The 24977-nt window shown below is 35.5% G+C and overlaps 1 protein-coding gene across 2 annotated transcripts in view; it reads right to left on the bottom strand.

The window, feature by feature from the left end:
* The window catches only part of LOC150079091 (peptide deformylase, mitochondrial-like), a 35128-nt gene extending 10519 nt beyond the window's left edge, over nucleotides 1-24609 (bottom strand). The window contains exons 1-4 of one of the 2 annotated variants that reach the window (XM_090382680.1): nucleotides 24599-24609; nucleotides 16531-16712; nucleotides 6775-6948; nucleotides 4110-4230 (exon numbers count right to left, since the gene is read on the bottom strand). In XM_090382680.1, the coding sequence (XP_090238806.1) occupies nucleotides 4110-4230; nucleotides 6775-6948; nucleotides 16531-16707 (472 nt within the window). In that variant the 5' untranslated portion in view covers nucleotides 16708-16712; nucleotides 24599-24609. Of the gene's footprint in view, nucleotides 1-4109; nucleotides 4231-6774; nucleotides 6949-16530; nucleotides 16713-24501 lie in introns of both variants that reach the window. The other variant, XM_090382679.1, reaches the window with a different exon arrangement.
* Between the last annotated feature and the right edge of the window lie 368 nt (nucleotides 24610-24977).

Raw genomic sequence — 24977 nt, 5'->3', positions numbered from 1 at the left:
AGATACTTGATATCAGATTTGAATTTTTGTATGTCATAAATTTAAAGAAATACGTAAAGAAGGTTGTTTTAAACAACAGAAGTAAAACGAATAAATGAGAAAGAATAGTTAGTTTCGAGTTGAACTGTGAATGGATCTTGATTAGATGAAGCATGTGTTTGAACTGATTTTGAAGAAAGAGATAGAATTTCAAATGGTAATCCAGAACAGTGTCCATAAATGGATAACATAAGCCAGAATATCACCAGTGGATCGACACTGACAGAATCCATACTGGCGATCGTTGATCAGATGGAAGGTTTCTAGGTAGTTTGTGTTGGCGGTTAATTGATTTCTCCATTACTTTAGAAAGAGTAGAAGTAATTGCAATGGGACGATAATTGAATGGGAGGGATTTGTCATCCTTTTTAGGAACTGGCTGGATATGAGCAAACTTCCAAGCAGAAGAAAAAACACCTTTGGAATAAGAAAGTGAAAAAAGACGGCAAAGAACAGGAGTAAGTTCAGGAGCACAGGTTTTGTTGTTTGTTTATTATTTGGTTTTTATGAGCATTAGCAACTAAGGCCATATTGCTCCGACAGGTTTTGAGAACAAGTGGAGAAATACCATCGGGACCTGGAGCTTTCTTAGCATCAAGATTCATCAAAATCCTTCTGACATCCTTTTGATGGAAGACCACAGGAGGCATTGAATGGAGCGTGTTGGGAATGGTGGGAGGTGTTTTACCAAGATCATTAATACATGAGTTGGAAGAAAAATGGGATGCTAGCAGGTCAGCTTTATCCTTGGCTGAAGTGACAACAGAACCATCTGGTTTGGACAGAGGTGTGAGCAGAGACGGGCAAACGTTGCGGCCAATAGCTTTGGCAAGAGACCAGAATGCTCGGCTACCATTAGGGCAAGAAGCAAGTTTTCTACTCTTAGCCTGTTCAAACTCTAGTTTGGACTGATTAATAACTGCTTTACAATTGTTGCGAGCTTTGGTGTAGGCAGAAAATGAAACTGAAGAATTAGAAACAAGCTAATTACGATATGCAACATTCTTCTCCTGAACAGCCTTATCACATTTATTGGAAAACCAAGCTTAAAATAAAGGACGAGATTTTAAAGTGGAGTGTGGGATAAAGGATTCCATTCCTGCAAGAATAATCTCACTGACACGATCTGAGCAAACGTTGACGTCAGAAGTTTTAAAACAGTAATCCGACCAAGGAAAAGAAATCTCGCAGGTCATCCCATTTTGCATTCTTGTAATGCCAAACAACATGAGGTTGTGAATAGCCATGAGATAAAGGCTCCATTGGAGAAGAGAAAATCACCAAGTTGTGATCTGCAGTGCCTAAAGGACCTCTCACTTCTACCGTGTACTTAGAAGGGTTGTTTGTGAGAAAAAGATCAAGCGTGTTGGCTGTATGGTTAGCATTGTCTGGTATTCTTGTATGTAAATGAACAATCTGTGCAAGGTCCTTAGTAATTGCAAAAGCCTCAGCATCTCGACCAGCTGGGTCAGTATGACTAGAAAACGGAAGCCAGCTGGAGTTTTAAACATTAAAATCACCAAGGAAGATTACCTCACTGTTAGGAAAGCTGGACTGGAGAAAGTCAAGTTTCAGAGAGGAAGTCAAAGAGTTCCAAGTGATTAGTGGAGTTGGGAGAATGGTAGAGACAACAGATGAATTTGACAGAATGAGGTAGAGAGATTTTAAGCCAGAGAAGATCAAAAAGAGGAGATACCAAATTACCAAGTCTCTGACAGGGAATATCGAACCGACATATGTACAAGTACCACCTTTGAGGTGAAAGGAATCATACAGAGAATAATTTGGGCAACTGAAATGAGCAGTAGTTGAATCAAACAATAACTGAGATTCTGTCAGAAAAAGTACATGGGGTTTGGCAGACTGCAAGTGGAAATGGACATCGTTGAGATTAGAACTGAGACCACGTATATTTGTGAAATGAATTAGGAAGTGTTTGGGAGGTTTAGATCTTTTTGCAGATAAGCTTACTCTATTAGTTTGACAATTCATGGTGTATTCAATAGTAAGAAAAAGTGGGGGGGGGGAGAGACATGCTGTATGAAGTAATGAAATTTTTGGATATAGCGTACACATAAGAATATACCCAGATCCTTGACATAACGTGGCCTCGATAATGCTACCCGCATACATACGACTTTGACTTCCTCCAGTCACTACTCAAAGATGAAGATCTGCTACAGTTTAACAGCCGACCGGGCTAGCCGAGTGGGTAAAGTACCTGCCCGGCAACCCAAAAGGTCGCAGGTTCGATTCCTGTCTCGGGCTTGGATCAAAGTACTGCAAAAAAACCTTGGGAGGTGCAATATGGCCACAGAAGGCGATGCGCCAACAACTACCAAATAAAAAAAAAAAAAAAACAGTTTAACAACTGCCATGCACCACCCTCTGCTTACATAGTATTTATTTTTCACATAAGAATGTCATGAAGTGTTCTAGTTACTACGCAGATCTTGTAGCACATCTACTTTACAACTAATTTTAGATGATGAGCACAATGTAGCTAATGTTTTTATTTTCTTACAACTAATTTATAGAACAGAATCAAATATACTAAACAGATCCAGAAATAAAGTACAGAGCACATTTCCTGACAAGTCATCATTACATGGATACCGACAAGATTATGCTTGAACATAATATTCTTCAATATATATATATACAGGGTGTTTCAGTTAAACGTTTCAGAACTTCTAAGAGGGGTACGGTACATCCTGACAACTCGAAATCATATAGGAATGTGGGGTCGGAAATGCTTTCCTGAAGCGGTGTTGTACACAGAAGCACCATAAAGAAAAGAGACCGTAAGTGAGAAATCGTTTTAATAATACATGAAAAGAAGCAAAAGGTACATGGATTAAAGTAAGTGTTCGAAGTTTCTTCCACGGGCTACAATGCACGCCTCACATCTCCGACGCATGGACATCCGAACATTCTGGAATACTCCAGGCGAATTTCGAATTTCTTCGGCAGCTACTGCGATTCTTGCAACCAGCTCCTCAGCATTGTCAACAGGGGTGTCATAAACTAGCGATTTCATATGACCCCAGAAATAAAAATCAAGACATGATAGGTCGGGTGACCGAGCAGGCCAACGCACGGGACCACCACGTCCGATCCACTGGTGACCAAATGTGACATCCAGGTAGTTACGAACATCTCCGCTATAATGGGCAGGGGCTCCATCGTGTTGGAACCACATTGTCTGTTGCGTAGATTCAGAAATCTGTTCATCTCTCAAACGTTGTGGCAATACTTGCTGCAGAAAGATCAAGTACATAGGTCCGGTTAGACCTATCTACTTGATAATCCATGTACCTACGGTAATCCATGTACCTTTTGCTTCTTTTCATGTATTATTAAAACAATTTCTCACTTACGGTCTCTTTTCTTTATGGTGCTTCTGTGTACAACACCGCTTCAGGAAAGCATTTCCGACCCCACATTGCTATATGATTTCGAGTTGTCAGGATGTACCCTACCCCTCTTAGAAGTTCTGAAACGTTTAACTGAAACACCCTGTATATATATATATTATGTGAGGTAAAAGTTAGGCAAAAATTGCCGTACTACTGGCTGATGTTTTTATTTTAAATATCATATTTATTTTAATTATCAGATATATCATAAGATTGGTGCAGTTATTTTCCCACTAGCTCCTGCTCCATTATGTCACTAAACAACAACTTTATACTGCATTCTGCATTTGAATCCACTGTATTTATATCGCAAAGTGTTATCATTATCCATAATATCACTATGGTTATCAGAGAATTCACAAAAGAAGTGCAGATAATTGCTAGTTTCTCACTCAATGAAGAAATACCTTTGTGAGACAGAATAATTTGATGTTATTCTATTATGGATGCCACTGACTCATTACCTACAAATCAAACTTTGATTTCTGTTATGAGAAAAACACGATACTATATATAATAAGAATGCCCTAATATTATTATTGTATAAGCAAAGCTGTTTAATTTAGTATTAAAGAACTAAAACTATATTTTAAGTAGGAAGGGAGGAGGGAGAGAAATAGAGGGAGAAAGTGAATTATACTAAATGATTACCTGTTAAACGAACTTCATGAAAACGGGACACTACTGCACTATAACCATCAATACTTGTGCACCCTTCAGGAAATTTCACAGTATGCTCATTTATTACAGTCATTTTAGGATTTATGAAAACCTGTGAAGAAATATAAAATTTTTGAAATACAGTGAATATGACTGATTAGTGTGTTCAAAGTCTTATTTATTTTAAGTAAAAACACAGGAACAATAACAAATATATTTATTTTAGTATCAGCATTGGCAAAAAAAAAAAAAAAAAAAAGATGCAAAGGAAGCAAACAAGCATATGTAGCATTAAAAAAAAAAAAAAAAAATGCCACCTTCCCTCAGTACTCCTTGGTTACAATTACGGTGATGACTTTGTAATTTTAACCACTTTAAACTGCAGTATCTAATATAGTCATATGTGCTGAGGGACTGAAAGGAATTTTCATGGCAGTATGGAAAACAGTTTTCTAAACTGCATTATGGTGCTGTTAATCAGAGGAGGGTAAGTTCTGGTTAGAAAGACTGAGCCTGTATATTGTAATTCCTTGGTCATCAGAGGAGTAACAATACCTTACAATGTTGTGAATATGCATTTTCGGCATTAATGCCGAAAATGCATAAGAGGTGGGATATAAACATAAATATTGCGTGTAAGATTTAAAAAAAAATTAAACTATTGTTTTCCTTTAATTAAAGAGTATATTTTAATCTTGGCTGGAATGCATAAACTATGACAACAGATTGTCTATCATATCTATTACTTATAATTAAAATCTCATCTATGTAATATGAGAAAAATCTTAGTTTCAGACATGACATCAGGAGTTATGCTATTTTCAACCAAAGAAAGATAAATGTTGTGAGTGCGATGAGTATAATGAACAACTATACATACAAATACAGTGAGCCTGCATATCAGAATGTGTTATCCTTGTGGAATTTCAACTTTCCACATATTGGTTGTGGGCTCATGAGTTGGTGACTCACTCAATAGAAGAATATTTCTGAATTTGCTAGATGACTACTGTGATGGCTGCTGTGTCACCTGATGCACAAGTGCAAGCTCTGGCATTGAATTGGGTAGCTGAGAGCTTGATGGCCCCCATTTAAATTCCTTCAAGCCCACCCACTCTATTCTTCTAAATTTGGTTAGACATGTACTGAGCGGAGAGAATAAGAGATGTTATTGTAAACAAAGTGATAAGCAAGAGACTGAGAGGAGGAAGAATTGAAATGCTGGATGATTTGATAGAGGCTGATGGGTAATGTGGGCTGAAGGACAGGGCTAGAGGGAGAAATGGAGATGCAATTGGGTTCTGGCTGGAATGAACATGGCATGTGGCAGAGAACTTATGATGACAATCCTGTATTTTGTGACAAACTCATAGAATCTAATTAGACTAGTCAGACAGGATCTCCCATTAATAAGCCATACTGTGATTCCCATATAATTCCATTCCTGTTCAAATGATCCTGTATATACTCTGGCTAATCATATGTATGTATGGAATGGCATCTCTCTCAGAGAGTTACTCTCTGACTCCATGACATTGAACTAGCTGGTTAGCAACTAAATGCACTGTAGCTTCAATTGCTGCACTCTCTGGGACTTCATTTTTATTGACTGGCTGGTTTCCATTGTTGAAGTCTAGGTTTTTTGATTTACATTTTGCTTGCCAAAAGGCCTAAAGCACAACAGAAAGGGATTTTATTTTTAAAAATAATTAAAAATATACAATTTTAATATAAAAAATGGATATTTGACATTTGTCTTCAAAACAGAATGAAAATGAAAATAAAGGGGCATCAGAAAGTAAACAAGTTGAATTATTTCTTGCTGATTTTTAAAATTGCATGCACATGGGATTATATAGACCCTATGCCTAGAGTAGATTCTTTATGCAACCAATTACAGATGCGAAAGGTACACAAGGGCTTTATGGACACCCAGCAATTTTACAATAACTCACTTATCTCATGTTCATTTATGTTAAGAATGAGATAAAAATTCCCTTGTGAACTGAGTTTCATGAAGAAATGGTCATGGTAAATTGCACCAAACCTCAAGGGAGATTTACAACAGTCAGATTCCACATTCATTGGTAACAATGGGCCACAGATTTTGTGAAGCATTGCATATTTAAACATGCAATGAATGAAATTGTATTTGAAAGCTTGACTACTAAGAAAAATTTTAAAAATTAGCTCTTGTGCAACAAGCAGTGTATATTTCTTATAATCAGTATCGTTAATAACTTAATGTTTTTTTTTTTTTTTTTTTTTTACCTTTTCAGAATTAAAATAATAAAGTTCAAATAAAAGTCAGCAAAGTTTAGGAATGAAGTTTTGCAAGTGCTTTCATGTATTCACGCTGCACGTACACTAAATTTTCCTAATCCTACAAAGAGGGATTTATAAATTTCTGGGGAGGACTTTATGGACCATCTGGCTGGAGAAAAGTGTAAGAGAGAGAAGAAAGGAGAGCAGAGTTTCTTATAGTATAAATTCATGTGTAGTGAGGAAATGATTCCTTAAACAAAAAAAAAATATTACTCTGCATTTGGCAATGGTTTTGTCAAACTAATCAACTTAGCATAAGTAATTATGTATTGGAAGAAATTAGAATAACTGAATACTAACTGTATTGTATTAAGGAAAAAAATTTACATACCTGAAGTGGAAAGGCAGCAAGTTCCCTACTGCTAATAATTTCTGGAGGAAGGCACTTCACTGCATCGAATGAATACTCTGCAGCAAATATGCGTAGTGAACATCCTATTTGTGGTGCAGATATTCCAACAACATCCTCTCTTTTTTTGAGTATAGTTTTCATTGCATGAATAACCTGAAAATTCAGATAATGTTACATAAAGATTATTAATTTATTTATATATCATTATATACATTAAGGAGATGAAAAGGGTATTCCTGCTTTTCATCACTTTGAAAAGGCTACAACAGAATTAGTTATTTTACAATTTTGAAGTTCCAACTTAATATACTACATGGCAGTTCACATCAGAACTTCTTCAGCACTGTTTTGGCAGGGATTTGGCATTAGAGACCAACTGCTTATCTGATGATAGACCAATAATTCCAGAAGCAGATTGTCATTGAATTTCATCTTTTAAATAAAGGACAGATTAATCTTTTCCAGTGGCATTTGTTTAAAGTAATGCAATACAAAGCCAACTCGTGTAAAAGTTTTTTTCTGCTGTAAGCACTAAGACCATTGCATAAAAACACAATGGAGGAAAAGAAAGTCCAAATTTTCAAAAATTTTCCAATTTTTGGTTATGTTTATTATTTATTACAATGGAGTCAATTGTTAACCCATTTGTAGGCAAAAAAGGGTTTTTTTTTTCTCTCTAATTGTATGGGATCTAAGTAACCCCACTTGCCCATAAAATGAGCAAAAAATAATTAAAAATTGTTCACCTTTTTGATGTCACCTTTATTTTCAATCTTTTCTAAATACAGCTGTGGAAATTCCATTTTTTATATTAAAAGTACAGTTGATTCCAATTATTTGGGACACATCGGGACTAGTGCATTTTGGCCGAATTAAGCGGCTGCCCTAATTATCCGAAGTTTCACGCAAATAGTTAAAAATACAATGTACCCCCCCCCCTTTACAATTAGTTCACTGTACAATCAAATCACGTTACGACGAACTCACCATAGTAAAGTACCGTTCACTATACGATGTGGCATAAGCGCCGGTCATTGTGATCACATTTGTGAATTGAATTTTAATTCTATTAAATAGAGTCTAATTAGCGAAAATAGGAGGAATATTATCTACAGGCTATAAAAGTAAAGATATATTAAGCACAAATTTACCCTTTATTACCTTACCAATTAAAAAATTAAATGATATGTGAAATTCAGAAGAATATACGTGATAATCGGAATAATTAATACGTACTGTAAATATGTACATACTAACTAAACTAGTTGATATTTCTGTTCACTGACATTTGTGGGTGGGTTAAAATTTAAAACAGTAAAAAGATAAGCAATCAATAACAAAAAACACGGCACACACAAATTGCAAGTAACACAATATGCGAAAGTCGGAACGGAGTAACAAGTTACAAAGCTTTAAAAATAGGAATGAAGAGAAGATTCTGAAAATTATTTTTTTTTATATGATTGAAGATTCCATGGAAGTGTAAACACATTTTATCATAATAACCCACAGAATTCCAGCTGTCAGTATTATCGCAAATTCAATAAGATAGAGTTTACTATCCGTTTATGATAGATTTCACTAACAGAAAAGGCCAATACAGGTGACTGCTAATTGTTTTTATTGTTTTATGGTTGTGAACTTCAGAAATCCGACCGAACTACATGGTACGGTTGGAGACAATCGTAAGGTAATCTCCAGTGCTGCGGTCTCCTGCCCCGATTAAATGGCATTTTGTCCCAATTAAGCAAAGTAAGCATCGGCTATTTTCTCGATTGGGTTCTGGTTTTTAAGATTTGTCCCAAATAAACGGCTGCCCCGATTAACCGGTGGCCCAAATAACCGGAATCCACTGTATATATATATCTGTAATTAAATTTAGAAATTAAAACTCCCTTTAGACCAATCAGTGAATGAAATACAAATTTAAAACTGCATGCTTCAACAGATGTCTGCAATCAGACAACAACCTGTCACTGATAGGAGCATCTGCTGTGTGAAATGCAAAGCATGCACATCAACAGTTTGATTCCAGATGATGCTTTAATGTCATGAAGCTGGAGAGTGTTACTGATTGGGGGAACAAACAAAGCAGTAAACACAAATTACTGTCGATAATGGAAAGTGACATATGCCAATCAACATGTGCATATAATTAAGTTTAACTTAATTCATGAATTTTTCTTAAAAATGTGATAATTAACAGGATTTCTGGAATTTTCAGAGGAGCAATCAAAGGAAACATTTTCAAAAGCTGCTATCAGGAGTTTCAGCTATGAGGATAGAGTAGATGAAGAACACAAATTGCTGAAATATTGTCTGGGGGTCAAATCAATCCTGCATGAAAAGCACGTGCTCGTGCAGGATTAAAGTTAAAGAAGAAAACTCAGTTATTTTTTTTTTTAAAGAAAAAAAACTTAGTTATTTTATTATTTTTGTTATTATTTATTTTATTTTTTTGATGTGTAAACATCTTTGGCGGCACCTACTAAATTTCAGAGGGCAGTAAAATCAATTTGTCATGATGTTATGAAACTGAGTTGGGAGAGGAGATCGTGTAAAGGATCATGGGAGGTGATCTTGGATGTGCTCAGAGCTGGCGTAAACCAACTGGTTGTGGAAAAACATTTATGATTTGGGGCATACCACTTAGGTGGCTTTGGGTTAACTATTTCCACTCGTGGTAGAAACATTTTGGTAACAAAAGAAATAGATATCGCAGGGCAGTGTGTACAGTAGTTTCGTCTATCGCAATAGCAGCCTCAGTTGAAGCACATGTAATGTAGGCATTACAGTACTTATCTGTATTACTGAAGCAGTTGTATATTTCCATCAAGAGGCAAATCATAAATGTTTTTCTGCAAAGTTGGGCTGGTCAAGAATATTTAAATCAGTTCGCGATTGGGAGATAACAGACTCCAAATTACATGCATGAATAGAATCTGTTGCTTGTCATTGGCCATTTTCATCAAGTTTTCGTGTTTGTTTGCAATTGTGCTGAGTCGGTTGAGCGTGGTGAGCTTTAGATCCTCATTCATCTCACTGTTTGGATGATCATAAAAGTTTTGAAAAGGGTCTTCTCGCAGTCGCGTCACAAGGCTACACAGGTCATTACCGCATTCTTTGTCAGCGTTGTCTTGACACATCGTTTTATATATTTCAATCATTTTGCAAGTCTGATTCATACAATTTATGATCTAGTGAGGTATTTATTGTCTTGATATATTATCTTGATATATTTATTATCTTGATATATTTAATTTCTGACAGTATCTGTTTCCTCAATGCGAAATGGAATGTGCAGTGTTACCATCTCGCACTTGTACTCATTGAGATCCTGAGCCAAGTCATAATTTTGACAGCGTATTATGAACGGATACCATTGTTTCTTGCAGATCTCATTAGTGCTGCATGTGTAATTTGTGACAAAGCATGACAGAATAACACGATCCAACAAGATAGTAACATGATATTACGATTGTAACAATATAAATATTTCTATTGTTGCAATCATACTATTCAACAAATGGATAATTAGGCTATTGGCCTAACCTCTTCCAAACGTTGATTCGGTAGAGTAATCAGCAGGCGTGTGTATCCCATTTATCACTAACATTGATTCGAGAGAGTAAGTAGCGGGCGTCAGCATAAATTACAGCATTCATGATTTCGGTTCTGGCCAAAATCATGAACGATGAAATTTATGTTTTGAAATAGGTGTCATCAAGGATGTTTACACATAAAACATCTTTCATGCGTACAGGGTACACATGAGATTTTTTTCTTCTTCTTTTTTTTTTAATAAAAACCCCAAACATGAAAGGTATTAGAACATATAGTACTCAATACAGTGCATGGGTTGCAGGCTGAGAAGACAGAAGCATATTTTATATGCTGACATTGGACTTGTACTTATGTAAGAATTTTGCTGGAAAAATCCCTATAAATCATTGAAAAAATTCCATGAAAACCCCCATGCAGGCTGTTCTAACAGCCTGTCTACACTCCTTAGAGAACTTCATATCTGACTACACAATTACCCCCAGGTTTGTTTCATTCACCACTACCCTGATCATCTGCAAAATTACGCTTTAAACCTGATGTATATACCTTCATTAATATCACTAATAAATTAATTCAATATCATATAATTTATAATATTAATAACATTAATTCAACATCAATATCAACCAAGAGCAGTGCTCATTGATAATTAGTCCCACTAGGCTATCTTTTTATCCATAGCAGTAATATGTCCTTAATGCCACACTGCTTTAGTTTGTACAGCAATCTTTTATGTTCAACAGTACCAAAAGCTTTTCTGAAATGAAAGTATACAATGTCAAAATTATTTATTGCTTCTAGTTCCTTTGTTACTACATTACAATATCCAATCAGATTCATTAGAGAAGACAGCCCCTTAACAAATTCACACTGTCACTGCAGTATAACAGCAGTCAAGCTAACAGGTAATTACTCATGTTATTCTTTGATTCCACTTTGTGAATTGGGGATACATTCACACACACCTCTAGTCCTCAGGTACTTCTGAATCCAAGGATGCTCTCATAATTATGGCCAAGGGTTTGCTTATTTCCTTTGCTGCTTCCCTCAATATAACTGGATAGATCCTATCTGACCCAGTGCCCTTTTTGTTTAACTTCAAAAATTCCTCTCTGTTATCACAAAATCATTTAGCTTCCTGTTAGAATTTGAAATTCTGGCATACCCATATCCTTAAAAAAAATGCCTTCTGCATGAATGTAGATGCAAAATACCTATTGTCAGCAACCTGAGCACATGATCAACAGTTAAACTGTTCATATCTTGTGGGTTAATGTGATTCATCCCTTTCCCTCTCTTTATATAAGTAAAGAAGTCTTTGCTGCTTTTCTTTGCATTGTTTGCAAGAAACCTCATAATCTGCCTTAACTTGCCTAACCTCCTTTGTGACTTGATTACAGACTAGTTTATATCTATTGTAGGCTTGAGAAACTGTCTGAGACCACTCTAGTCAGCTTTATGAAAGCAAAAGCCATTCTCTTCCAGCAAAACAGACAAATCAACCAGCAAACACATCCAACTTATGGACATGGGCAGATGAGTTTGCTCTAGGGCAGTAGTTACATCTTTAAGTAAATCCCATATTAATACACTGTGATCACTGCCACTCGGTGGGTCTTTTATTTGCTGATTCTTAATGCACAAAAAGTCACTGCTGATTATCAGATCAAGAGTATTGCTTTCTCTCGTTACCTCTGACATGCTGGTTTAGGAAACAGTCATTCAATAAATCCACAAACTTCTTGACTATGTGAGTGACCAACCCACAAGTTCTAGTCAATATCTGGAAAGTTAAAATCATCCCATTATAAGACATTCTGAATTACTGGCCCACTATGTCTCTAAAGTTGTTCATTATACTCATCACAATTATTAAGCCAATCCTAATCTCAACCTTACAGAGTCCTACTCTCATTTTTGTCATTTTTTTCCACACCAGATGGACTTCATATTTCATTGGCCACCCATGTCACCTGGATCCACAACCTTAGATTTACTTGCTTTTTTAACAGCATAATCGCTCCTCTCTCACATCCTTTCTGTACAGTCTGTGTAGGTAGTTTATAATCACTGTCCTCCTTACACTGGATGAAAAAGGTCTGGGTTTGAATCCTGTTAATGATGCGAGGAACTTTAATGGGCTTTTTTTCACTCCATGGCCAAGTTGTAAATAGGTCTCAGGCATGGATAGAAATCTCCTCCACCCCCCCCCCCCAGAAACTAGGGTTTTTCATCCAGCAAAACAGGCAAATCAACCAGCGAACACATCCAATTTATGGACATGGGCAGATGAGTTTGCTCTAGGGTGGCCCTAATGTGAGGTTTTTTTCCCCCCCTCCTCTTTTTTGTTCTTTCTGTACACATTGTACTTGGCATATTCAAATTCTGCATCTCATGTCTCAGTGACATGGCTTTGATATCCCCATGCTAGTTGTGGGCTGTGTATACAGCACAACCTGTGATGTATACAACCTGAATATTGCTTGTATGGCCCTTGTAAGCTTCCGAATTTTGCATATCTTGATATAAACGGACTGACAGACTTGTTATAGTAATTTTTCTGTAGCTGCTTCTTCTTCCAGTCACATAGTTCCCTGAGGAGCTGTTGTGGCCATCAACAAATTTCTTCAACTGCATTGATCATGTGCTATATGAGCGGCATCGCAAAATGTCACGCCCAAAAATTCACTGATCTCATCCTTCCACCTAGTTGCAGGTCTTCCTTTAACAGCAGTTTTTGGAGTTGGTTTTGTTATGGTCTCTGTGGCATCAGATAATGTGGTTTATGCCATTGCCTACCACATGGCAGATTTTGAAAGGGGCCGGCTTTAATCATCATGCATCCCACGAGATCCTCAAAGAGGAAAGGTGACTACAGCAGAGCCCCCACTTAGTGCAGAAGGCTGATTACAACTGGTTTCCAGAGGTTGTCTATGTATATAAATGGATATATATTATTCATTAGATTCGCACAAGTAGTTATTATATCTTCAGTCAATGAATTTATTCATAAGGTGATGCTATTTTCCCTCTTCTTCCTAATTCGATGTCTAATTAATGTCCAGTATTTCCAACTAATTATGTTGAATATATTTTAAAATAATTTTCTCCCAAACCATAAAGTACGCAACATTTCCTTACCATAAACATATTTTCATGCTGATTTACACAGTCTTAACCCCCAATGGATACATTCCTTACATTTTAAAATATTTGTTCCTATATTTCAAATTTGCACTCCTTTCATATGGCATTAACTGCTGCATAATCTTCTGTATTCTTCAAATGCAATAACTGTTAAACTGTAATCTTAGAGCCTAAATATTTACCACACAGATATAACATATGTGTCTAATGAATCCTCTGTATCTCTTCTTCTGTATGATAAGATGTATTTTCAGTTTTTTATGCTTAAACACCAAATTTTAATATAATTGAGTGCACATTTTAACACAGCCACTAAACGCAGCACCACTATAATCCCTGTAGCTACATGAATTAAATTGCAAAGCTAGTCTAAGTATTAAATAGCAAATGCTTAAAGCTAGTCTACAAAAATGAACATAATTTTTGCTTTTCTTTTAATGCTGCTATAATATCAGTCATGATGTCTACCATAACAACACTTGCTGCTGTTATGGCAGATTGAGAATGGCATTGCCACTGTACTGGTAGCAGTACATTACTGAAATCAACTTTCATGGCAAGTATGGAATGCAGTTTCAGGATTTTCTGAATTTCCTTTGCAGAAAATAAGCCATTTTCTGCTAAAGCATACTTCTTTTTTTGTGGCGTCCAATTTAGTAGACATTTTCCTGAATAATAGACTAGAATGATCTGCTTGCATTCTTAAGAAGATTGTTCTACTAAAACAAAAATTAAGTAAAGACACTTTGTTTCATCCAAATCTGCATTTTTTGCTTGATCAAAAAACATTGGATCTTTTTATTTTCTTCTTGACATTTTATGTTGCAAACATGTTTTGCATGCTTTATGAAGTAAATGTTAGAACCTTTCAAATACTTTTGTTTAAAAACTACAAAATGCAAACTTTCTTTTTTTGTTTTGGAAATGCAGGGGAACAAGTAGTAGCTGTTTCCTTGAACTCTCGGAAATAATTCCTTTCTTTTGCCATTGGGAATTGCTGTTTATATTTAAAGCAATTCAAACATTTAATATTTAATGAATTCAATAAAATATTTAATGAATAATTTTAGATTTATTACCTATAACTTAGCATTTAATGGATGTTTTTAAATTTTTGACATTAATTAGTGTTTATTTTTCATTCTAAGAATGCTTAAGATGAAAAATATAACACTTTCTTCAAACAAAACATTGCTGTTCTCCTATTAACCTCAAGGATTCCAATTAGTAATCTGAATGCTATATACCGTTTCAAAGACTTGGTGAAAAATGCAATTAATTCCCCACCTCTGAGGGGCACTGATGGCCCAGATAACATTCCTTTCTTCATTATAAAAATATCTAGCTTATATGCTTGATTTTTGAGTTGATTTTTTTAATGCAGTTCTGTTACCCAACTTCTTTCCCCCTGATTTATTGGGCCATGTATAAATTGTTTCCACTTTTAAAATGTAAAAATCCACAAAATCGAAAAGACAGACATTTGTCCCAAATCTAAATCCTCTTCCATTCTTAAATTACTTGAAGGATGCATATTTCCAATATTATCTAAACAGTTCCTTCTTATACATTGTGACCATACTCACTGTGGAGTTCCAGGCTAGTCTACTGTCACAAATCAACTTACTATTAAATTTCTGATTCTTAATGCACTAAATTATAGAAAATAAGTTTATCACTTACACTGACATCAACTCTATTTTCAATGCCATGTGCACAATATTGCTCTTATTAACCTTGCTGAAGAACTATTATTACATATCCAGAGGTCTTTTAAAATGTTAAAATCTTCTCTGTTCTAAAACTCTTTTATATTTTATCCAGAGTGTTAAGAGATCCTTCATTATTCAGCAGGCATTCCTCAGAGAGGCACATTATCTGCTACTACCTATCACAACTTCTGGTTCTCCTCTTATGACAGATACTTGAAGAGTTCTTATGCTATAGTAAATCATTTAATTTCTCACTTAACCCATCAAAATCTCATTATCACCTATAAACATGTTCCTTTTTCAGTTTTGGCTTCTTTGTATTATCATTTGAATCCAAAGAGCCCAAAATCCTTTTTGTAAAGATTTAGGAGTGTTTTATGATTTTAAATTTACTCACTCATCACTGCAACTATGTGGCCAATTAACTCACAAAAGTAATTTTGTCAGTAAAATAAGAGCTGCATCATTGTTCACTCCTAATTTAATCATTAAATACTTCAGCAAATGCTTAAACCAACATTTTGTACACTTTCCCCATCTAGACTGGTGTTGCTCTATCTAATTTCAAAAAAGATTTCTTCTCTTGAATATTATTTTTGGTGCTGGACTTTCTTTAAATCTAATTTTGAACCAGTGAGATCTAGAACATTCATTATAATTCAGACAAAAATTGTCCAGAGCTATGGAACCTCACTGGACAGAAATTTCAATTAGAATTAAATGATCCCCATCAGTAACAGACTTTGGACAGTGGAACACAACTTTTCTTTAAAAATTATTAAAGATGCAAATACCCTTAACACTGATTTAACCAAGCAAATTACTAATAAGAAAATCCTGGTCAAGTTTGCCACAATTTTTTTTTTTTTTTTTTTTACAAAGGTATAAATAGCTGCTTAACTCATTTACAAATTCTTCGTCCACTCTCTCTATATCTGTTATCATTTTATATGTTCCTACTTAACTTTACTATGTATTAATTTTTTAGCAATTAGTTTGTTTGCAAATATTTGTTTAACGCTTTCTTATGTTTGCTTTTCTTGTCAGAATTCATGGCAGATCTAAGCATAGTCTTTTAGAGTTCTTACAGAGTTTCTTGTATCATTTGTACTATTGGTGGAGCTTCTATTTATGCACTTGGGTAAGATTTCTCCAATACATATGTAACCTTGCTATAGTCTTCTGGTGTAAGCATTCTGTATTTGACTTGGATCAATAAATGGGGATCAATAACTGCATATAACTGATGATAAAAGTTCAGAGTTTCAGACAAGAAAATACAAAACATTCTGTTAAAAAGAAACTATATTACCTTTTGTATTTCTGGTTTTGCTATGTCTTCTGGATTAACTGGTTGTGCTACTATTCTTAGAGTTGGATCTCCAATTCTACAAATATGATGGTAAGGGGGTTTCAGTGGTTGTCTTTCCCAGAGACGCTTGTAAAAGTCAGCAAACTTTGTAAATGGTGTTGAAGGTTTTTTTGCCATAATGCCTAACAAACATAAAGAATATTCATAATAAGTAGAGAATAACTATTATTCATTACTATGAAGTGTACAGTATAAAGCAAAAATACTTATATTTATTTATTTAGAAAAAGAACACATGACAGTATGCATCATTCAAAAAAAAAAATTCAAAAAAAAAGTGTAGAAATGAGCTCAAATTAAAAAAAAAAAAAAAAAAGGTTAAATATCATTAAAAATTGGGTACTATTTTTTTCTTTCTCTTAATTATATTGAATCTACAAGTATTTACAAAGCAGACTGTTTTCTTGCACAGTATAAAATTTGAATTCTATATCAAAGATAAAAAATACAATGGTAACATTAATTTTATGTACACTTCATATAACGTGGGTCATATATAAATACTAGAAAATTCTGGAAATAAAGAAAGGACACTGGAATATTGTACTAAAATGTTCTAGAATGAAGCACTGAAATTTCGGTAGCAACAAGAGGTTGTCAGAAGGGATGAAAATGGTCAAAAAACATGCCCTTTAAAAATGCACCAAGGAGTTAGACATGATATATAAAATGGACTGGAACTATGAAATGAAGGAAAATGGTTTACTGCAGCCAACATCAACAAATGGTTTGGTTTATCATGAGTGTTCAAAGAGTCTGTTGTGAACATAACATAATCAGGATAGTGTTAAAATGAAGTCTGTTTGTTTGTTATTTGGTTTTTAGGAGCATTAGCAACTAAGGCCATATTGCTCCGGGGATATGCGGTGGTCATTCCCTGACCTTTCCGCATCCTCCGTATTTGGTGGTGACGGGCTCAAACCCCGGTCCAATCAAGAAGCGTGTGCTACACACTGCCGCTCCTTCCCACCTGGCTATGGAGGCGCCTTAAAATGAAGTATCGAACTAGCTGAATCTAAAGCACCAACTCTCAGGGGCAGCTAAATGAATAGTAATAATGGGATGTGTTTAGAGAGTGAGGTGGTGGCAAAATGATTATGATATTAGTTATTAGCAAATGATGCAAAAAATGCAGGTAGAAATTTAAGGGGAATAAGGGTCAGGGTGCCCTATGGGAAGATCACAAAAGGGATGAAAATGGTCAATGAACATGCTCTTTAAAAATGCATCAAGGAGTTAGAGCTGTTTGTTTGTTATTTGGAGCATTAGCAACTAAGGCCATATTGCTCCTAGATATGCGGTGGTCATTCCTTGACCTTTCCGCATCCTCCATATTTGGTGGTGATGGGCTCGAACCCTGGTCTAACAAGGAGTTAAGATATTGGTTTGTGTAGACATGATACATAAAATGGACTGGAACTATGAAACGAAGGAAAATAGTTTACTGCAGCCAACATCAGCAAATGGTTTGGTTTGTCATGAGTGTTCAAAGTGTCTGTTGCGAACATAACATAATCAGGATAGTGTTAAAATGAAGTATGGAACTACTTCATTTTAACACTATCCTGATATATGGGAATAGTGGCTCTCTGTATAAGATCCACACCAGCTAGGCCAGCTGGTGTCTGCAGTTAATACACCTGAGGGAATAGGCACAACATCAGCATGGCAGGGGCTCCTAATAGGTTGCCCCTGCCATGCTGATCTGTGTAAGTCACTGCAGTCTAATTTGGGGCCTCTCAGAACACACACACACACACACACACACACACACACACACACACACACACACACACACACACACACACACACACACACACACACACACACACACACACACACACACACACACACACACCACATATTTTGCTCATCTATATACCTGTAACACATACATAAGTACACACTTCTTTTTTTAAAATTAGTTTAGTTGCAGACCAAATAGTAGGACAGAGGAGAACTCTCTCACACACATTTGTCTTCTTGCATTCATCATCATTCAGCCAGACAGCATGCAAGGGCCACCTAAACAGCATTTGTCAGACAATCACATTTATTTTATTTTATTATTTTTTGGATTATTCACTAACATTCACTCAGTCACTGCATAGTTTACAGAGGTGACCCCGATATTCACTCGCATATATATAACTTAACCTGCAGGTAAACAACTTTTATTTATTTATTATTATTATTTTTTAATATACTGTACATATTCAGGATGCAATTCAGTCTAAATATATAGGGCATTCACATTCAGCCATCCTTTTCACTCGCTTATCCCACTCGCTACAGTACCCTGAATAGGACTACGTTTACTTCTTTTTTTTTTTGCAAGTTGAGCAGACACATTTCTCGCCCAGTGCTTGAATACAGATAAACACATGAGATAATAATAATAACAATATTTATAATTACCCAGTGACTTACACACATGCAAAATCAAAAATACAATCAAAACATTGTCTTCCCTATGGGAGACAGAAAGGAAGGGGTTTTTGCTTTCATAAAGATAACTACCAGTAGTCTCAGACAGTTTTAAATTCTAAACAGTGAGACTAACTGATGATGTTACCATCAGCAAATTCTAAATGGGAAGCATTCAAGGAATTAATCATAGAAGCTACTAGGCTTTTCATACCAACTAAGAAATACTGTTCAAGGTTTAGGCCTAAATGGATATCAGATAAACTGATGAAAACTGGCAGAGAAGAAAAGTGCATGGGGCACAAATTATTGAGTGACACAGAAGCCATATATATTTTTAATATTATATATATATATATATATATACACACACGCACACACACACACATACAGAGAATCAGATCTAACAGGCAGAAAATTGAGTAGGGGTGCCGCAAAATAAAAAAAAATTACTTAGGGATGCCGTTATTAAAAAAAGGTTTAAAACCACTGTACTATAGGTTCTAATACTTCTCATGTTTTTGGTTTTCATAAAAAAAAAATATATATATATAAGTCTGGAAATCTCATTTTAGGAAGGATGTGGAGCTGCTGGAATGAGTACAGACAAGGGCAGTGAGTTTGGTGAGTGGAATAAAGGGGTGCTCTTACCAAGAAAGGCTTCAGTTCTGCAAATTGCAGTGTCTGGAGACTAGGCACCTGTGATATGATCTGACTGTAGTGTTTTTACTGCTTTGCATGGATTGAGCAAGCTGTGTTGATGGGATTCTTCCTGTTGCTCAGACCACACACATGAGTAAGGTATGGTTGCAGAATAAATGTGTGGTAGTTTTCCTTTAGCCAGGCCGACCGGGCTAGCCGAGTGGGTAAAGTACCTACCCGTCAACCCAAAGGTCGCGGGTTCGATTCCCGCCTCGGGCTTGGATCAAAGTACTGCAAAAACCTTGGAGGTTTTTGCAGTACTTTGGCAAAAACCTTGGAGGTGCAATATGGCCACAGAAGCCGATGCACCAACAACTACCAAATCAAAAAAAAAAAAAAAAAAAAAATCCTTTAGCCAGCAGATGGCTGATTGTTGTGGAAGTTGATAGCATAAGTAAATGAATGGATGAGTGAAATGGGAAGGGTTTTTTATTTTTTTGGCTGATGGTATAAGCTTGCTTTCTTGCATTATATACCTCTGCTAATGCTAAATTCAAAGAACTAGACAAACTATTGGAGGGAATGAATAAGTGAAATGGCAGGTGTCTTTTTTTTGACTGATGCTGTATAAGCTTGCTTTCTTGCATCATTTGCTAATGCTTATAACATCAGACTGAAGTCTGTTCAAACAATCAGTTAACTTCTGGCTGAAGATAAATTTCCATATATCTATCTTGCATCCATCCTCCCCAATTTGAATTTATGCTCCTTTGTATCCATACAAAGCCTTAAATACATTAATCAGATGTATTTAAGGCTCCACACACACACACACACATACACACTGCAATTTGAAGAACTGAAGCCTTTCCTGGTAATAGCACTCTTCTCTTCCCCTCATTTATCTTGTTGCTTTTCTCTGTACCCACTCCAACAAATCCACATCCATCCTAAGATGAAGTGCTTCCAGACCTATATGCAGTAATCAAGATGTAGCCTAACCTTTGCCTTACACAACAGGATAATCATCTTCTTATCTCTACTGACAAGATTCCTGTATGTCATTGACAAAATCCCACAAGCTATCCTCGCAGACTGCCTCCACTGCTCACACATCATATCTGACTGCATAGTTATCCCTAAGTCTTTTTCCATTCTTCACTCTCCTGAGTGCAGTACCACACAGCTGGTACATTAAACTGGGGTTACTGCTACTCATATGAAGTACCTTGCATTTGTCAATGTTAAGCTTCAATTACTAGGATCATTTCATGTAGTGTGGGAGGGATAGCATTTTTTTGTTTGTATTTAGACATTTAAGCCTTGGCAGATCCCTGCCTGGAATTACCTAGACACTATCTTCTGCATCCTGGATGCATAGTTTGTTCTGTCTGTTGAACTTAACGTTCTTTGATAGCATTTTTTGGGGCATGCTTACTGACCATTTTGCATTCTTCCTTCCCTATAACACTCCCTTGTCACTTTTGGAATTTTAGAACCATATTCTGCAATATTCTGTACATATTATCATTTTGCCTAAATGACAGCATATTTTAATAAGTCAGGTTGAGTATTTAATGAATAAAAACAAAAGGTTTTATATAAAGTTTATATAAATATATAATACATTATATAAATATTATATATTTATAAAAAGTTTATATCACTTTTTGCATTCATCATCAATTAATTACCCCCTGAAGTTTGTACTTTCTTGTATAATGATTTTTTTTTGTTTATCTACATAGAGAAATTTACCAGACTTCAATAAGTACAAGCAAATCAGTTTGAGAAAAGTTAGAAATTTTTCTTTCATGTATCTTCATATAATGACATTAGTGTGATTATGTGAAGTTATGACTTTCTTCATTATACTGAAGAAAGACATCTTGGACATAACTTTTCTTCATATGATGACATTACTGTCATATAAAGAGGTATGCCCAACATAACTAGAATTATTCAATAAAAATTCAAAGATAGTGCTGATCATAAAATATGAAATAAATAACTGCAGCCTTTAAAAAGATATGCATAATTATTAAATGACAAAAAAAAATTTAATTGGTGGGGAAGATGAAAAAAATTATAATTCTAGGCTATTAGAATGACTGATGCTGCATCCTCAAAAACTTCCCATTGTCATCATGCCCTACTGGCTCTGGCTGATATTAAGTATCTGACTGATAATTGACTGTTTTATATTCTTGATTTGAAGTAACTGTCTAATTCTATCTTAAATTTCCTACACTCTCAACCTGGGGGTTAATTCACTCCAGTGACCAATTATTTATTCACTAAAAGCACACTTTCTGAAATCCAGTCTCTTGGTACCCTGCTTCAGCTTACATTTATGCCACTTGGTCCTTGTCTCTCCCACTGGCAAGAATATACCCTCATTCATTTTACATACCTTCTTTAGGGCTTTAGTATTAGTATAGAAGAATAAATTAATATAGAAGAATAAATTCAAAAGAAGAATAAATTTTGGATGGATAGCATTCAGGAAATATAGTCACATACTGAAGAGCAATATCCCAGTTTGTCTGAAACGTAAAATAATGAATCAATGTATACTGCCCACCATGACTTATGGAAGTGAAACTTGGGCACTCACCAAAAGAATGGAAGAGAAGCTGAGAACTACACAGCGAAGAATGGAACGAATTATATTGGGAATCAGACTGTTAGATAAGAAGAGAAACACATGGTAGGCAGCAAACTCAAGTAAAGGACATTCTTATCAAAACTAAAGAACTAAAATGGTCTTGGGCAGGACACATAGCTCGAAGACATGATGACAGATGGACTAAGAAAATAACAGAATGGTACCCAAGAGGAGCTAGAAGAAAACCTGGAAGACAAAGGCGGAGATGGATAGATGAAATTCATGAGTTTTTGGGTAGTAAATGGATGGCCAGTGCTCAAAACAGAAGGAACTGGAAAGTTGCTGGAGAGGCCTTCATCCTGCAGTGGATTGAAAATGGATGATGATGATGATTAGTATAGCCATATAGCGCAAGGAAAACACAGGCTTTTGTCACACTAGCAAAAAAAAAGGGGGGGGGGGAATATAAGAAAATATAAATTATGCATGTCCCTCCTCACATAGATAACTATCTAGCTGAATTTCTTCAAGCTGTCTACCTATCTTCCTTAAATCTAGTCTAAACCTCTTCCCCTATAATTTAAATTTATAGCCCCTCGTTTCGGGATTCTTTATAACGTGAAAATTCTGCCTTCATTGATTTTACTAACCCCTGTAAGAGCCTTATAAACCTCAATCAGATCATCTCTAAGACACCTGTTTGCCAAGCTCTGTAGCTCACATAATCGAAGTCTCTCCTCATACAGTCCCCATCTCACCATGTGAGTTGCCCATCTTTGGACCCATTCAAGAAGCTCAATGTTTTTTTTAGGTGAAGTCTCCACACTTGGACACAGTATTCCAAATGCAGTCTTACAATTGCCTTATACAGTGAGATTATGAGCTTATCTCTACAGGATAATGTTCAATAAATCATCAATAGAATGCCATGGGCTTTCCTAGCCACCTATTTACATTGATCAGAAAACTTAATGTCTACCCATATCATAATTCCCAGATCCCTCTCCTCTTCTACAGTTTTTATTTAAACTCCACCAAGTGTTACTTTATTTTGGGGTTGTTGCTATTCCCCAATGGGGTGATAATTGGATGGGAGGAATGAAAGCTTGTTTAGAAGACCTTTATGCCAAACTCGAACAAAAGCTTTAGAAATGTCAAGAGCAACTGCTTGAGTTTCGCTAAATGTTTCCACTGAATTTGCCCATTACTATCCTAACTGTCCATATTACCTGTGCGTGTGCACACACACATGCACCTAAATGGAAAAAAAAAAAAAAAAAAAAAAATAGGCTAGAATGGATCTGAGATGCCATGCTGTTATATATACACACACACACACATATATATAAATTAACTTTGGTAACATTTTAGATTAGGGCTTACACTGTTCAATCAGTTTTCTCCCATAGATACCTAGCTTCCACTGTCTTTACACTATTCAATCAGATTTCCCCCAATAGATGCCTAGTTTCTAGTCTTTGCATTGTTACCAGCTGGTACATTACATAATTAAAATTTTACTTTTGATTATTATTGATTATAATTTTGCATGCTGCTCCAAGTTGTGGTATTATTATTTTTTTAATTTGGATAACCCATCTAAAGATACAACTTTCAGTATTAGTGTGTAATATAGCGAACGCTATTTCTCCCCCACCACCCTTATCCAACGTCTAACAGCAGTGGTGAGTTAGTTGGACTTACTGCCCATGATAAAAGCCGTCCTTTGGTAATTTTCCTTATTTTGTCAAAACGGAGTAACGAAACAGGCTCATTGTTTTAATTAAAAAATGTGCGCGTGTGTATGCATATATCTATCACCTCATCAATTACAATTGTAATCACAACTCTCTTCCCCAACTACCGCAAAAACAAAAACTTCTTGCTTCAAACCTATTTTGAACTGTACTTTTTTGTAATAATCTGAAAGATCGAATTGACTGGGAAACACAATTTAAAAGTATAGTAACTTTAAAATTTGTCCGTTTTTATTTCCCAAAGAGTATTGTAACATATCAAAGTGTGCATTCTCAATTAGCCTGCCTAAAGATCTCAAAAATTGAAATCTTACATGTGTCAAACTATGTTACGGGTGTAAGTATGAATCAGCGTTAAAATGCTATTTCAGTTTAGCAAAAGGAATATAAAAAATAATAATAAATAAAACAATATGTCATCAACAAACGCAACGTTTAGGTTCTCCACTTATAATGATTAATAATTAAAACTCTTACTGTGGATGACAAATATAGTATGAATATCAGCATGTAACACTACCGACTGTTCATGTAACAAATGATTGTTGGTGAAATCCTAGCACGCCAGTCTTACCTCTGTAGCTACACTCGATCTTAATTTCCGAAATGAAAGTTACTTCCCCCCCGTAGCCGTTAACAACAAAACCGGCTTGAAAAGTCTCGAGAGCAATTGCAAAAAACACATGCGGGGAATTTCACAATTCAGTCTTACCAGTGAATTTTGACAGGTAAAAAAAAAAAAAAGATGGACGTTTATATTTGTTTGATCGCGGAGCCACAGAGCAGTAAGAAACTGGACAACACGCTTTCTTTGATGCTATAAAATCAAACCATTGACACCACCATCAAGCGGTCCATGGTTATTGATATTTTTCAAGCACATCAGTGACTTAGGCCATATTGTATCATATATAATATGTCTATAAATTGCGTGTGGTCGGTTTGCCTGTTTG

Source organism: Mastigoproctus giganteus, chromosome 10, assembly GCF_048544385.1.
Source record: "Mastigoproctus giganteus isolate SK-2022 chromosome 10, ASM4854438v1, whole genome shotgun sequence".
Lineage (NCBI taxonomy): Eukaryota > Metazoa > Arthropoda > Arachnida > Uropygi > Thelyphonidae > Mastigoproctus > Mastigoproctus giganteus.
This window is presented reverse-complemented; position numbering and strand designations above follow the sequence as displayed.